At 50.7% G+C, this 16142-nt stretch overlaps 1 protein-coding gene across 1 annotated transcript; it reads left to right on the top strand.

Moving 5' to 3' along the window:
- The first annotated feature begins 1828 nt into the window (after positions 1–1828).
- ZC3H12A (zinc finger CCCH-type containing 12A) lies at positions 1829–10901 on the top strand. The gene is given in 7 exon segments (XM_030038597.2): positions 1829–1956; positions 2084–2516; positions 2518–2621; positions 5920–6059; positions 6853–7087; positions 7654–7760; positions 7866–10901. Coding segments are annotated over 6 exon segments (2001 nt in total). The 5' UTR covers positions 1829–1956; positions 2084–2126; the 3' UTR covers positions 8891–10901.
- The last annotated feature ends 5241 nt before the right edge of the window (positions 10902–16142 follow it).

Genomic DNA, 16142 nt, shown 5'->3' with positions numbered 1-16142 from the left:
CAAAAGCACACAAACAATGCTAGATTCATGCTGACTGGAGTAGATTCCAAGGGAAAGAAGAGTTGGGAAAGCACCTACTTAAGTACTGACTAAGGATATTATCTCTGATCTGAATCTAGCCTCTGTGTGTGTGTTACTGTTGAGTACACAGTGCGGTTTCAGACATGGCCAGAGACAAGAAAAAATGATTGTTTCAGGGTAACCACAAGGAAGATGAATGCAAATGTATTCCTGTAACTGGGAGAGTTCCCTTGCTCTTAAGTTGGGCGCTGGTACGTGGCCTCAGGAAAGCAAATTTGCAACTACCTTCATTAAACCGTTTAGGAATGATTAATCAGAAGTCAGAGATGTAAAATTTTTGCACATTGTGAAATGTTAGTTCAATTCCTGCAGTTGCGTACAGCGTGCAAGGGTGGCTTCAGTGAATAGTCGGGGGACAGGTACGGGTGGCTGACAGATGCTTCCTGTTGGCTCTTACCTCCTCCAAAAGCCGGGGCTGATAAGCCTCCACCGGCTGAATCACAGCCACCTGCATCACACCAGGATCAAAGTGGTGCAAGAGGCGTGTGTCAGAGACTCCAGCCTCCTGCGCGGTGCACGCCCGGCGTGCAGCCTGTGTGGGCAACCTCTGGGCTGGTCACCGCCGGCGCAGGACGGGCCACCACGCCAGGAGCCGCAGCTAGCAAGCAGCCTAGCACCCCCGACCGCGCTCTGCCATGTCCACCCATCAGGTGGCTTCAGTGTCACCGTACGTTGTGTCCAAGCACCTGCCGCTGGAAGCGCAGCTCATACAGAACACGACAATACACGGAGCACCTTCGCTGATGTGCCCGAAGCTTGCGGTTGCGCATTCGCACGTTCCTTCTGCCTAAAGATGCCTACAGCTTAGGCTTGGCTTAAACAGCAGCAGCGCATCCTCAGCGACTCCTTGGTGACTGCAGGATTGTCCCTGCACCTGACACGACCCACCGTCCCCTGCCCTGCGTCCCATTTTCCTCCCTTTCCAGTTTCAGCTCGCGGGTCTGCTCTGCCTTCTGACTGGGCGCTGAGCGCACCGGGGCTGGAGCGATGTTTTCCTGACAGCTCCTGTGCCAAAGCCTGGTCTTTAAGATGGTGAGGGGCAGCAGGTTGGTACCACCTTACACCCCGTACCGGTCAGGAGATGCGCGCTCTCTCGGGAAGCACCGAGCACACGCTTCGGGAGCTCTGGGACTCAATTACCACTGGACATCCACCTCTGACGGTGGCGGGGGAAGTAAAGAAAGGGCCGGGAGCGGAGTTTTCATGTTTTAACGCTTTTAACCTCAGAGCGACAGCAGCCAGGGACTCGCTGGCAAACCCTCCGAGAAACCATCTCCTCCACCCGCCTCGCCCTCCTCCACGCAGGACCTGCCTGCCTTCGCCAACTCGGGCCTTTGCCGCGGCCCCCGCCCCGCTCGTCCCCCCCCCCGTGCCGGGCAGCCTGCCGGGCCGCGGGGACCGGCCCCGGGGGGGGGCGGGGAGCGGGAAGCGGAGGGGAGCGTTTCCCTACGGACCGCGCTTGTCGGGGCAAATCTGCCCGCATTGCAACACGATTTGCATAAAGCCCAGGTGTTTGCGGCAGGGACCTGCCCCTGCCGGGGTTGTTCCGCAAGGAGGCATCGGCGGGGCTGGGAGGGGACCAAAGGGAACCGCAGGGGCCGGGGGGGGCGGCCGAGTGCCGGCCCCGCGCCGCTCTGCTCGCCCGGGCAGCGGTAGGCCCGGCGGCGGGTCCCAGGCGAGGCCGCACGCCGGGGCCGGGGGCCGGGGCCGGGCGGGACGCGGGGCGGACCGGGAAGCGGCCGCCGCTCCGCCCCCGCCCGCTCTGCCCTTCCGCCTTGGCGCGGCGCTGCCCGGGCCCCGGTATAAAGCGGCGGCCGCCGCCCGGCCCGCTCCGGCCCCATGGAGGCGCAGCGGCGGCCCGTCGGCGGCAGGCCGGTAAGAGGGGCGGGCGGCTTCGGGGAGGGGGGGGCCCGGCCCAGCCCGGCACGCCGCGGCCCGGCCCCGGCTGGGCCCCGCGGAGGCCGGGCCGGGGCCCGCTGCTAACGCCCGTCTTGGCCCGCAGGTCCGTGGCGTGAGCGGAGGCCGGCAGTCCCCCGCGGGGAGCCATGAGCGCGGGCAGCGTCTTCTCCGTCCCGGGCTGGCCTGAGGCGCTGCCGGCCGCCAGGCCGCCGGCGCCCCGGCTGGGAGAGAGGATGAGCGCCAGAGAGCCGTGCGAGAGCCGCTGCCTCGGCCCGGGCGGCCTGCCCGGCGCGGAGCCGCCCGAGGAGGCGGGGAGCCCCGGGCGGGAGCCCTGCGACGGCGCCGAGATGCAGCTGAAGGTGGACTTCTTCCGCAAGCTGGGCTACTCCTCGGAGGAGATCCACGTCGTGCTGCAGAAGCTGGGCCTGAACGCCGACACCAACACGGTGCTGGGGGAGCTGGTGAAGCACGGCCCGGCCGAGCGGGAGAGCGCCGAGGGCCCTCCGGAGGCCAAGGAGGCCCCGCTGGTGCCGCGGGGGGGGGGCCGCCAACAAGACCCCCGCGCCCGCCCCGGCCCCGGAGGAGACGGAGAGCGAGAACCTGAAGCCCATCGTTATCGATGGCAGCAACGTGGCCATGAGGTGCGTCTGGGGCTTCTGGCTGGGCGTGGGGGGGGGGCTCGCTGCGGTGGCCTGGCCGGGCGGTGGGTTTTATTGCCTGACCCCCGGCTACGGGGTCTGCCGAGAGCTCGGGGTCTGAAAATCTCGGGGGGTTTCTCACTGCAAACGGCTGGATGCCCGGCCAGTGGCCGGTAGTGTTTTCCGAGGCGCCTCACCAGAATGCATAGCTCTCGCGAGGATGAGCATCGTGTCCGCAGATGCGGTCTGCCTTGACGGCCTCTCCTGCCCGTGGTCTCTGCCAGCCCGTAACCGGTGGTCTCTTGGCTCTGACGAGAGCGGGCGTGCTTCCCGGGAGATAAAGGCATTTCCTTCTATTTTCTAGCTGATGGGGAGAACAACTGAAGATACACTGTCCTCTTACCTAATGGCTTTATGTAAGTTTCTGTAGCAGGAAGTTGCTCAATAAATAATTACAGGTTTAATTAGAGAAGGCTTTGTAGTACAGAGCTGTCTCCTGCATTGGAGACCAGTCTCCAAACTGCGACTCTTGTATTTTGGTTGGATTTCCGTACGGTGTAGAGAACAGATGAGATGTCAAAGGGGCACTCTGGTGTCACCAAGTCTGGGCTGCGACTTGCCCTCAGCATCGCGGGTGTTCTGGTGCTGATGGCGCAGGTCCTGTCGGGTACTGCAACCAGAGGCAGCCTGCGAAGCCGCTTGGGTTGGAGCGGTAACTTGGGAGTGCAGGAGCCCTAATATCCATGGAGCACCCAGAATCTCTGGGCTGGATGTTTATTAGCCTGATGTCCCTGCTTTCACCTTGGCTTTTGTTGCCTGCAATGGTGAGCGTTGCCTGCCCCGGCCCCAACCCCTGGTGCTGCACTCCCCACCTCTGCGCAGGAGGGTCTGGGCTCCGTTAATTTAATGCACCAGGCTTCCAAATTAGGCTTTGTCGATGCAGTTCAAAAGCAAGCCTCCTTCACTGTGTTTTAGCTTAATAGGTGTTGTAGTGTATGTTTGTGTACACAGACTTTTTTATAAAAAATAAACCTGGGTGCACCCAGAGCTGCTGTGCATGTTACTGTACCTTTTGTCTAAGGTGAAAGTGCTGAGTGGAGATTTGTTTTCAGGTGTGGTTTTCTCCAGGCTGTGGCTGACAGTTCTGAGAACAGGACTGAGAAAAGATGGGGTACAGTCTGCTGTGCAACCAGCGAACAGAGCCTGCGAGTCCCAGGGCAAATAAGGAATTCTGATGGCCGTAGAGCAGGGCTGGAGAGTCAAAGATTTGACCCGGGTGTCTGCAGGAGAGCACCGTCCTATTCCTGCAGCAGCTGTGCAGTCACTTGAGGAAAATGGCCCATTGTGAGACCTGGGCTGATAAGTGCGACTCTTGCAGTGAAGCTCACCTTAGATAAGTGCTCAGGCTTAAACAACAGAATTGGTTGTGGTTTTTTGAATGAGGAACTGTTTACCCATGGAAGTTATCCCAAAAAGCACAGGAGAGATCACACCAAATGTGACTGGGGCAGGCCAGGCGGTAATAATGCTGCCAATAGGACAGAGTTTGACATGAGAAAAGCAGTCTGGCTTTTTTAAGCAATTTGCTAGAAGGGGAATTCCATTCTGAAACTTCCTGTATTGATGGTGTGATGTTCCCTGCTGATTCATTTGCAGTGTGTACAGCGGCCTCCCTGAACAGCTCTTGACAAACATATGCAAATCATAGTGGAAATTAGCTTTTACTTCCTTCTAAGGGAATTTTTTCTTGGCTGCTGCCAAATCAGATCAGCCCAATTGGCTACCTTCTGTAGATTTGAGATTGGTAGCAGGGACTCAAAAAAAAAAAAAAAACCAAAACAAAACCAAAAAAAAAAACCAAAAAAAAAAAACCAACCCAACCCCAAAACCAAAAAAAACCCAAAACTCTGCTTTTCACATTTATCTCTAAAAGATTATAGTAACCTACGTAACCTACCTTTATCTATAGCAAAACCAGTCTGACATTGGAGAAAATTTTAGAGCATCTTTCTTCTGATGGTTAATGTCAGCCTTTCTGTAATTTGGGATTCTTAATGAAGATACATTTGGTGTCCCTTTAGGTGTTAGCTTTGTTGCTAAATGTATAGTTCTTTTAGAATAAGTATTTTGGTACAACTTTTCAATTTTCTTAATAGTTTGAGAAGGGTGAGGACAGGAGGAAAAGTAAAGCTTCTTTCTAGTGGTACTCCAGCAATAGTGCTTCTTAGCAGTGCCTCTGCTGGGATGTAAGCTCTTCAGTAATTACTTTATGGAGGAGTTCACTGGCATGCTAAGTGGTGGTGGGAGTTGAAATATCAATCCAGTGTAGATGGGAAGAGTAAGACTCGGGGCAGGGGTCGTGCCCAGGTGGGGGAAAAATCTTACTGAATCATGAGACCAGTTATTTGCAGTATAGTACATCTTACCGGAGTTTCATCATAAAACGCAGGCTATTACATCCCCAGAATGACAAATCGGGCTGTAATACAGAAATGTTGAAAGTTTGCCAGAACTATTATCAACAGAAGAGCTGATTACACTGTAAATACTGGCACTTGTAAAACAGGAGTGGTAGTTTCCTCTTAGAAGTTCTGGAAACTTATTGATATGACCTAATAAATAATTAAGAAGCAGCTTTTTGCATTGGTACATACCTTCTGATGCTGTTGTCAAACTTTGTTCTCAAACTGCCAAGTGCTGTTAAGACATTCAGCACTGATCCTGTTAACAGGAGATGTTGCTATTTCGTGCAAATAGTGCATTTGTAACTGACTTTTGGGGCCATAATATAACGAAGAAGCATCTTTCATCAGTGCTGATGTCCTTGAGGTAAGAGTGCATAAAATATCTTGTTTTCCTTATCATGGTAACTTTAGAAGCAAAACACCTAGTGAGGGTGCAGTTTGCACTGGCAGAGATTAACCACTGGCATTAGCTGGCAGAATAGGACAAAGGGTGTTCAAGATCACGTTGTACTCGGGGCTAAAAATAAAGATCTAGAGTCCAGAGTTTAAGCAAAGGCTCTGTTTCAGAGCAGCTGCAACGGTTACTGCTGCCTTCTCCCTCCCAGTGAGAATTTGGGTGTTTATTGGTATACTAAGGTGCTAAAAGGAACAGTAATTCTGTGAAGATCTTAGTGCTTCTATTTACACAAGATGAGCAATGAATACTGATTGTGCTACTCTTAAGACTTCTTCACTAAAGGTTGTCTGAATTGCTGCATCCATTTGCTTAGTGTATTGCCTGCCTAGTCTGTACATAACCTGAATATTGAAGTCCTTAATCTTCTTCTTTGATGCAGCCATGGAAATAAAGAAGTGTTCTCCTGCCGAGGCATCCTTCTGGCTGTCCAGTGGTTTTGGGACAGGGGACACAAGGATATTACAGTCTTTGTGCCGTCTTGGAGGAAGGAGCAGCCACGACCAGATGTACTTATAACAGGTGTGGAAATATGAAAACCAAAAGTAGCTTTTCAGGCTTAATGCTTTGTCGCTTAATGAGCTTGCAAAGTTCTGACTAGTTAGTAATTAACTTATGAATGGAAGATCTGAGTAGTAGGAGATCCAGTAAGTTGAGCTGACCAGTGAGAATTAGTCATTAACTTCTCCCCTAAGCAAGTTCTTGCCTGGATCAGTTGGAATAATTCAGAGAACAAAGAATGTAATACTACTCTGCTTCCTAACTTATTGTCTTTTATTACTTTAATTTTTTTCCTCTTTCAGGGACACATCTTCATGCTATGTATTTGACTATAACATATTCGACACTGGGGACCGTACAGAATTTCTACACATTAAAAGTTAAAGCTTGATGAGAGTTTAGTCCGAATTATCCAAATTGAGGGGAGTTTGCTCTGAACTGGCAAACAGCTGAGATTTCTGAGTACCTCTACTCAGAAATCTATGCACATAGTATGGCACTACAAAAGATATTAGCCTGCCAGTCTTAAATGCAAATCACACTTTGCAAGCAAAAGATTATGTGGATGGGACTTGCTGTATTACAGCAGCCTCTGTGGTGTGCTCCAAGTGTTCTCAGGTGCCATGCAGGCACAGGGGCTAGGAGTCCGCCTCTGACAGCGTGATGGATGGTATAAGAAAAGAGATGAGACTACAGGCTGGGTTGTGGAGAGATGAAATGACTACATGAATTTTGTCATTTTTTTATAATGTTACTTTATCTGTGCGAAGGCCTTTGGGCTGTGTAAGTGTGTTCACAGTTGTGTTTGTTCTAGATCAGTACATTCTCCGTGACCTTGAAAAGAAGAAAATTCTGGTCTTCACTCCTTCCAGGCGGGTTGGAGGCAAGCGTGTTGTCTGTTATGATGATCGATTCATTGTGAAACTGGCACATGAGTCTGATGGCATTGTGGTTTCTAACGATACTTATCGGGACCTGCAGAACGAGCGTCCTGAGTGGAAGAAATTCATTGAGGAGAGTCTGCTGATGTATTCCTTTGTTAATGACAAGTATGTTCCCATTCTTCCTTTGCTTTTAAAAAACATCCGTGTGAGCATGCTGTCTTGTTTTAATGAAGCAATAGCAAGTGGTGCATGAAAAGAGCAAAATGCTGTTACAGAATGAAAAAAAAAATGCTGTAGAGAGATTTTTTTTTTTTTTTTTTTTTAATGTAGAAGGAAGTGTGGTGGGAAGAACTACCCAACTGTGGTGAGGTACAAAGGCATAAGGAATTGGAGTAATCTCAATAGCTGTTCAGGGTTTGGAGCTAGGAGCTCTGCTGTAGTTCCTAGGAGAGCTCCAGGGCTTGATTTCATCACAGGACAATCACTAGCAGGCCCAGCAGCAAGTACTAATTCTGGTCAGCAACAGAGCACAAAACCTCTTCTGTGCCTGAAGTGAAGCATTTCATGCTGGTCTTTACCAGGTGACAGGAGGGTATATCGGCAGTGAAATGGGAAAGCTTTTTAGGGCTCAGATAGCTTTTAATCTTCAATGAAATGGGAGACACTGAGAAGAAATTAAATCCTCACCCAAGAAAGTGAACTGCTTCTGATTGAGATTTATTTTTCTTTAGGTTTATGCCTCCAGATGATCCCTTAGGGCGACATGGCCCCAGCCTGGATAACTTTCTCAGAAAGAAACCTGTGGTGCCAGAACACAAGAAACAACAGTGCCCCTATGGTAAGACCTGCCTTCTAAACATGAAGACTGAGGTGTCTGTGCAAGTGTAATTCATGCATTTAGTAAAATTCGGCTGGTCATCCCATCCTCTGCGTTTCCTTGCAGGGAAGAAATGCACTTATGGAATCAAGTGTAAATTCTACCACCCTGAAAGGATCAATCAGCCCCAGCGCTCGTTAGCTGATGAACTCCGAGCCAATGCAAGGTTGTCTCCTACCAGAAGTACCAGTGCCAAGGAGGAGAAAAAGGGAAAAAGAGGTTCCCAGGCAGAGCTCTTGTGCTCTGTGCCCACAGAGAGTGATAAAAGCTCCTTGCAGAAGGTCTCTGCAGAGAGGAAAAGCTTGACCCACAAAGCAAAGCCCAGCGATGTTTCACTTCAGGTCAAAGGCTGTGTGTCAGGCAGCATCCCCCCTAACAGTGGGAGCCACAGGTCTTCTGACAGGTACCAGCAGCCTCATATGGACTCTCTGTCTTATATCTCTCAGGAGCACCTTGACTCAGGCATTGGGTCTCTGGAGAACCAACTGTCTGACATGTGGCCTTACAGATCTACCAGTCACTGTGATCATTCCCATGCTGATCAGGTGGCAGTCTGCACCTGCGGTAGGCAGAGACCTGTCTACCCACATTCTCCCAGCTTAGAGAAAAATGGTCTGGTCTCTTACAAGCACGGTTCCCATAAATCTTCCTCCTCTGGTGCTAGCTTCTTGCAGTATAGCCCTGAGATATCTCACTCAGGGCCACCTCACTCTTTCTCAGGCTATGGAGTACCTGTACACCCAGCTAATGCTGGGCAATACAGCCTGCCCAATGAGTATAATGCCGCTCCACCCCATTCTCGGGAGTACTGGTCTGAACCATACCAGATGCCGCCGCCTCAAGTGATATCTACCAGCGTGCGAGATCCTCGTTCAGTACAGAGAGCCCCAGGGCCAGCGTATGGGGACTCCTGCCAGTGGGCTGTCTCTGACCAGTTTGCAGAGGAGCGGGCCAATGTGCATGTCAAGCTGTGTGGCATATTCCATCCCCATTTAGTTGATGCTGTGATGAGCCGTTTCCCTCGGCTTCTGGATCCCCAAAGGCTAGCTGCAGAGATACTGACGTACAAGTCTCAGAACCCAGGTATATGAGGCAGAAGCTGAGGGCAGCCAGGCATGTGAAAAGCTTGAGAGGCAGTGTTTGCACTCTGTAGCTGCCGTAGATGCCTTCTGAGGGCTCCTCCTTTTTCCTTGGAAATACCAGGCTCCAGTTGGAGGCTGGATACCAGATTTGCTCACAGCAAATTCTGGTCTAGACATGACAGTGTGCCCCTCTTAGAGAGGTGAGAGCACCCTAGGGTCCCATCTTCCCCAGAGGCTGTTGAAGAGGCTCTGGGTGCTGAACAGGAGAAGAGGCTGCAGCTTCAGAGCAGGATTTTTCCTTTGGGATTGTGTGGTGAGTCAGACACACCCTAAATTCCTACAGTTGTTCAGAACTGAATGTGACCTTGCTCCTCCCATTAGCTTCAGTTTTGAGATGGCTTAGTGAATTATCAGGCATATGGAGGGAGGACTCCCGGGGCGGGAGGGGGGGGGGGGGGGCTTGTGAAAGATAAGGGGGTACTACCTTTGCAGTGGCGTGAGGCTTATTTGTGAAGACTGAAATGCATTGTCAAGGCTGTTCTTAGCTCTTAACTAAGCCTCTTTAGTAACTACTGCCATGCAGATCTGTGGAAAATGTTGGTTTATAAATATAGTATGAAGCTAGGTTTTATTGACTTTAATTTGGTTTTATTGGTGCACTTCTTTAATGATGCTTCCCATACCCCTCCCACTTAAGGTTACCTTCCTGAGATGAGGTCATTCTCCAATATGTAGCACAAGTGCTTAGCAAGCTGCTCAGCTCCCAGAAATAAGAGGAGCTAGGAGTGCAATCCTTTCTCAGGATGAGAGGCCTGACACTGCTTCAAAGCTACATGCAAGTTGTGTGTTTGGCATTTGCTGAAAAATGCAGTTGTCAGAACACGTGGATGACCACGCTGTTGATGCTGCTCTAAAACATTGACCTTGCCTGGTAACCTGTCTTAGGCTATCTCTGTACAACACTGACAAGGAGGATTTATGATGTTGTGCCTTTTGTTTTCAGACAGCAATAGTTTTGAGCATTCAGTAAAACAGCTGTAGTCATGTCTGGACTGCTGCCAGTACTGTTCCTGAGGATTCCTTAGTATTTTTCTCTGTAAAGCTGTTGCTTCATCTTCTTACTCATGTTTTCCTGTCCCCTTCAGCTTCGTCAATCTATAGCAGCATCCAAAAATGTAGACTAAGACTTATTTGGTAAGACTGTTCCCCTTTCATTCCCTCTTACTCTGTAAGATGTTTTTTACTGTAGATACTGTAACAATTTTAAATATGCAAACCCAATTGCTGTAGTAATTGGTTCTGGTCCTGGAATTTCACTGTGCTTAGAATGCAAAGATGTTTCTTGCACTTGCAGGCCAGAAGCAGTTGATTTGTTGATACACATTGTATCTGTGTTTTCTGTTATGTTTTTTAAATATGTCCATCTTGTGGTTAAACCAAGGTTGTTGAGTGGCAAACTATGAAGGGGAGAGTGGAATACAGCTGTTTCTGAGAACCCTCTTCAGGAATGGTTTTGTCTATTACTGTTCTTCCCTCTGACTGTCCAAGGAGTGACCTACCCAAACTGGCACCATGTGCCATAAAAACCACAGGGACACAGAAACCTGTATACCTGGTTAATTATGATACATTACAAATTAGTAATGTTTCATGTTAGTAAGCAAAATGCTTCTTAATTTTAAGTAACCTGATACTTTGCATATTTGTAAATTACAGGAAAAATGGTTTTTAATGTTATTGTCCAGCAACTTGCTGCTTGATGCTGTTTTTAATTAGTACTAGTCTTGACTCAGCCATTGTGTTACTTGGCATCGTGGTTTTTGTTTTTCTGGTGGAATGCTGATATATGCTTCTTCTCTTGCAATCAGAAGATTAACATTTTATACTCACAAGCTGACATTTTACTGAACTTTCTGTATCATTATGCAGTATATAGTTTATGTACTTGAATGGAGGCAGCCATGTGAAAGCCATGGCAAAGTAAGAACTTGTGTTATATGAATAAAAACTGCTGAGTTGAGTTATTTGGTCTCTGGTGGCTTTTTGGAAGACCATTCAACATTTTGGCTGGCTTTCCAGGAAAGTCAGAGGAATTATCCTTCCTCCCTGGGGTTCCTCTGACAATCTTAGATCTTCATACACAGTCTAGTGGCAGCAACAGCCTGATGGCTGGATATTGACAGGCTTGTGAATTGATGCAGTGTGACAGGTCAAAAAAAAAAAAAAAAATCACTTCAAATTGCTGTAGCAGATAATAGCATGTCCAGTGTTTACTGTTTATTTGGCATTACTGAGGTTAGCTCACTGCATAGGGGATGCACTGGCAGTCGAGGTGCAGTGAGGCAGTGGTGTGCTGGCATGTGGTTCTAACTGCAGTATGAGAACCACAATGGTGCTGGATGTCTCGGGTGCTAAAGAATAGTACACTCAAACAATTTTGGAATAAACAGCGTGGGCTGTGCTTCAGTTTTAATGGGCAGCTCCACAGTACAGTCTGGAAATAAATATGTATTTTAGCCAGTTGTATAGCACATCTGTGTCAGATGTCAAGCATGATCATATGATAATATGTGAACTCTAACATGTCAAGACTTTGCTCTAAAGCTTTGTTATGAACTGGGAGGGAAATGCAGTAGAATATCAGTGCTCACATTTCTGTGTAAGAATCTTCCCCTCCCACCTGCTATACTGCAGTACCGCATGTTCCTATCTGACTTGCTAAATAACTTTATAGTCTTTATTCAAATTTGTGCTCCTGATTTAATACAGGGCAATGACTATTTCTAGTTAATCAAAAACAAGGGAGGCAGGTGTTCCCAGAGATAGTCCTTTGTTTCAAAAAGCAAATCTGGAGCCTCACAGTCTGAAAGGTCATTTATTGGCTGTGGGAGAGGAACCCTCTGGAGGATGTCATCTGAAGTGACAGTAAGCTCATGTGGCTCTGTACCTGTATGATGGCTGGGGTCTTGGTGGGGAGGGGATTAAGTGATGTGTCATAGATTTGGATCAGACCTTTTAACCAGGTGAAGACTTTTCTGCTGTTTGTAGTGGGGTCTGTAGTTGAAAAATGCTGCAGGATTTTAAGGCCGGTCTTCCTGTAAAATACCTTAATAGCTAATTTTAGTTTTGCAGGATGTGTAGGTGTGGGGGGAATGCTTATTTTTATTTCTATCAAAGCTGGACCGACACAACTAAAGGAATCTGTGCAGAAGCATAGAGGTTCATTTACCATAACCAGAAAAGGAAGACCTGGTGGTGACTTAGTTTGGTTATGATGTTAATGGCCCTCTTCTATTGCAGTGACAGTCCTGGTGGCACACGAAGCAATCTGGGAGGGTCAGTTGCTAATACAAATCTGGTCAAAATTATTCCCACAAACTGCTGCTGTGTGTGCTGCTAGGCCACCCAGAAAACCCAGCCAAAATCCAGCCACTGTTTCTCTGAATTCTCTCATTCTCTCATGCAAGGCTTCTGCTTGAGTGACCCTGCGCCTCCTGCCCCTGGAGCATCCTGTCTGTTTGAGTGTAAGTACCGCTTTCTTGTGTGCCATGCATCCCGGTGGGCCGGTTCACTGCGGTGCCCGGGAGCTCAGGAAGCGTGGGGAATACTGACCAGAACTGTCGTGGCTGCCTGGTTTTTTGCCCCACACAGTTGTCTGCACTGAGTCAGAGGAGCTGCCTACCTGCACATGGCGGGCTGCTGTGCTTGGGCAGGCTCTCGCTGTGCTGTTATTGTGGAATTTTCAAGACACATCCTGTGGCTTACCACTTCCTTGGGGTGCATCGGCGGGGAGGACCTGTCATGACTGCTCTGCATTTGCATTGTGTTTCTTATCCATTTAAAATAGGTTAGATCTTCTTGTCAGCTTACTGATCTACTGAAGTTTAAGGAGGTCACACACAGACACTCTGTTGAAAGTTTCCTGTACTTCAGCGGGGTTGCCCTGCCTTCATCCTGTTGGCCTTGTGCAGTTGGTAAAGCCTTGTGCTGAGCCCCGCAGGAGGCTCGCTCCTCTCTGAGCAGCTTTTCCTACCCTGTCAGGGTGAGGAATGGCTGCTGTTCTCTTCGAAAGGGGCAGCTCCCAGGCTGAGCTGGAGAACGGGGTGCAGAAGGCACCTGGAAAGAGTCGGGGCATAACAATGGGAAAGAGAAGGGGAATTGCTAAGATGACCCAAGGCTGTTTCTGTTGGACAGTGGGGCCAATGGGAGCTGGCTGAACGGCTGTGAGTTCTGCAAAACAAGTCTGGTGAGCCCAGCCATTGCTAGCTCTTTCCTTCCAAATCAAGCGTGCTATCCTTCACCCTCTGGCAGTGGTCAAGTCATTCTCACTTGTCATCTGTGTTGCTTCCTGCTTGAGCCAGGTGCCTGCTCTCAGCATGAGGAGATTGCTGTGGCTGCATCCTCCCCAAAAGCACAAGGCAGGGTAAAGGGAACCAAGGAGGGTGGGTTGGGGTAGGAAAAACTCTGATGTGAAGGTGAGGAGGCTGAGTGAAGGTGCTTGTGAAGAGGAATGAGGGGTCCACTGGTGTGTTTTGGGGGTAGAGAAGAACAGTCTCCTCTTTGCCTTCCCAGTTATGCTAGAAATAGATGGCAAAGGTAATTAAATATCCTCAAAGGAATGGCTTTGCTCCCACTGCACAATGAAAGGGTGAACAGGCAGGGGAAGAGCCTGCCTTCAGAAGTCAGTGCTGCAGGATATCTTGACTTTGTGGTTTTTTGTTGTTTTTTTTTAAAATCAATACTCAAAAGAGGGAAGGAAGAAATGGGAAGCTGTGCTGTGGCAGAGGTCAGGGTAGAGACTGCTGGATTCTTGTCTCTCCTTCCCCTGTGCTGGCTGGTGATCCAGGAAGGGCCCTGGGCGGTGGACGCAGCCCCCTGCTCCCAGCCCAGAGGGGTCGGGCACCCAATGTCTGCGGGGCCGCAGCCTGTTCTCCAGGGTTTGCTCACCCCTCCCCTGCACCAGCTGCCTTGTGCCCTTCTTGCTTGCTGAACTTTTGTTTGAACCCATCTGGTTCCCTCCCATCGGGGGATTTCCAGGATGTGGCTAGCTCAACTCTTAACATTTTAAGGCATTTCCAGAGGCAGGAATCTGACCCACGGCTCCTGTACGGGCCGTGGGAAAGGGGCTGCTGTGTAATAGAAGCATACACACGTGTGGGGTTACGTGGGGGCTGCGGCGATACCACCTGTCCGGGGCAGGCCACCTTACAAGCAAGCAGGTTCAGCATCAAATCTCTGTTTTCGCCCAACTCTGAGGCTGCAGGGCTCTTTCTCTCCCTGCAGGTAGGGAGAGGTGTCCTGAGCACAGCAGCAGCTCCGCACTGCGTATCTGAGGCAGTTTGGGGTACAGTCTTGCTGTAAGACAGAAATGCAGAAAGTGAGTAACTCAACAGAGTAAACGTTGCACCAAAGCGGACAGAAAGGTGCAACAGCTAGAGAGGGTCTGGGTCCTACCAGAGGGCAGGAAAGCAGGCAGGGGCAGGGAGGCTGGTGGTATGCTGGGGATGGCGGAGTGCTGCCTGTGCAGGTACCTGTCAGTGCTCACCCTCCAGCCATGCATTTTTCAGTTCACCTGTCACCAGCCTTCCTCAGTGCCTTGGGGTTTAGGCTCTGAATGCCCCTGCGCTCCCTCAGGCCAGGGTTTGCCCATGGAAAGTCTTCCCTTAAGGAGTTGCACGAGGGCAGCAGAAGTGCTTTCTTGCTGTCTCAGCTTCCCCTTGAGCAGGTGGCCCCGAGCAAAGCTAAACCCCTTGCTGCAGCGACTGGGGGGAGCGGCTCCCAGCTCAGCCCTCCTGGCACAGCCACAGGCCACGAGTGAGAAGCAGCCCCAAACTTCCCCGTGGCTCGCAGTGCCTCCCCCGCGCCCCTGAAGGCCTGCGTTGCACAAATGTTTTGGAGTAAATACAGCATCTGGTTGAGCAATAGGTCAGGAGGATTTGCATGGCGTGTTGGCCCAGGGGAAAGGTTTCCTCAGCCTGTGGGGCAGCTGTTGCCTCACACAGAGGCAGCGTGGTGAGAGTGCTGCAGCGGGGGCTGCCCACCCACGGGGGGGGCTGCTCCAGTGGGGAGGAAGAGCCGGTGAACGTAGCTAATGCTGCTTTATTTCACCCTCCACCTCCTAAACCCTGTCCAGGGCAGAGTGGCTGAGCTGCTGTCAGGGGATTTCCAGCACAGCCCTGTGGATTGCTTCAGGAGAGCTGAGCTGCGGCTGCAGCAGGGCCGGGACCTTGTCACTTCGCTGCAAAGCTGCTGCCTGGCATCACTGGTGCTCCTGAGGTCTCTCTGCGTGGATGCTGCTGTGATTCTGCAGGAGAGGGGATGGTCAGTTTGGAGCTGGGGTTTTGCTGCAGCAGGGACCCAGGAGTGGCTCATTTGCAGGACCTGATTTATTTTGGTATTTCTATGAAGCGTGGGGCTGTCCCACCTCAAACACCGTGCAGGAGCCAGGTTGGTGCAGGATGAGTCAGGCTGCTGTTATTTGCATTGCATCAGTTCCCTGATGTGGGGTGTTGCATGGGCATGTTGGGAGGAACGATCCCTGCTCACTGTAGGAGCCTGTCCCCAGTCCCTGCACCCAGCCAGCCCTGTGGGGTGGGTGCAGAGGCTGCAGTTGGGGCTGTGGAGATGGTTTCCATGTGCTCTCCAGGGCTCTGGGGATGGCAGCAGGATGAGGTTAATGGCAGCCATTCCACAGTGTTGCGGGGTTAATTCCCAAGCAGCATCAGACAAGTCTACCTGGTGCTGGCAACAAAACCAGAATGAAAGTTAAAAAAAAAAAAAAAAAAAAGCCTTAGGCCTGGAGGTCAGTTCTCAGGGCTGCAGGACTGTGAGGAGCAGGGTCACTAGCAGACCCTCAGCTGTGTGCCATGGGGGGCTCTTTGCACTTGCCCCAAGTGAAAACCAGCACCAGCTGGAGAGAAGGCAGGAGAAACTGGAGTTTCCTCTGGCCTGTCCCAGAGGAAGACGCCTGCCTGTGTGGTGGATCAGGGCAGCTGCCCTGCTTGGGGAGGGCACAGCAGTCCTGGACACAGATTTGTTCAGCGCTTTGTTCCCTGCCTAATGCACGGGCCAAGTCTTGGTGTAGGTGTGCAGTGGCATCGCCGGGCTCCCGGAGAGCTGCGCCTGTGGGTCTCGCGGGCAGTGATGGCAGGAGCCTTCTACTGCCTGTGCCAGAGGGCAGATGCCCCTGAATTAGTGGCTGCCTTCTCTCAGGGGCAGCTGCAGCCTTTGCCATAAGCCAGTTGCCAACGAGTCCTTCGTT

Source organism: Aquila chrysaetos, chromosome 16 (assembly GCF_900496995.4).
Source record: "Aquila chrysaetos chrysaetos chromosome 16, bAquChr1.4, whole genome shotgun sequence".
NCBI classification, from domain to species: domain Eukaryota; kingdom Metazoa; phylum Chordata; class Aves; order Accipitriformes; family Accipitridae; genus Aquila; species Aquila chrysaetos.
Note: the sequence above shows the minus strand (reverse complement) of the source record. Positions and strands in the feature narration are given on the sequence as shown.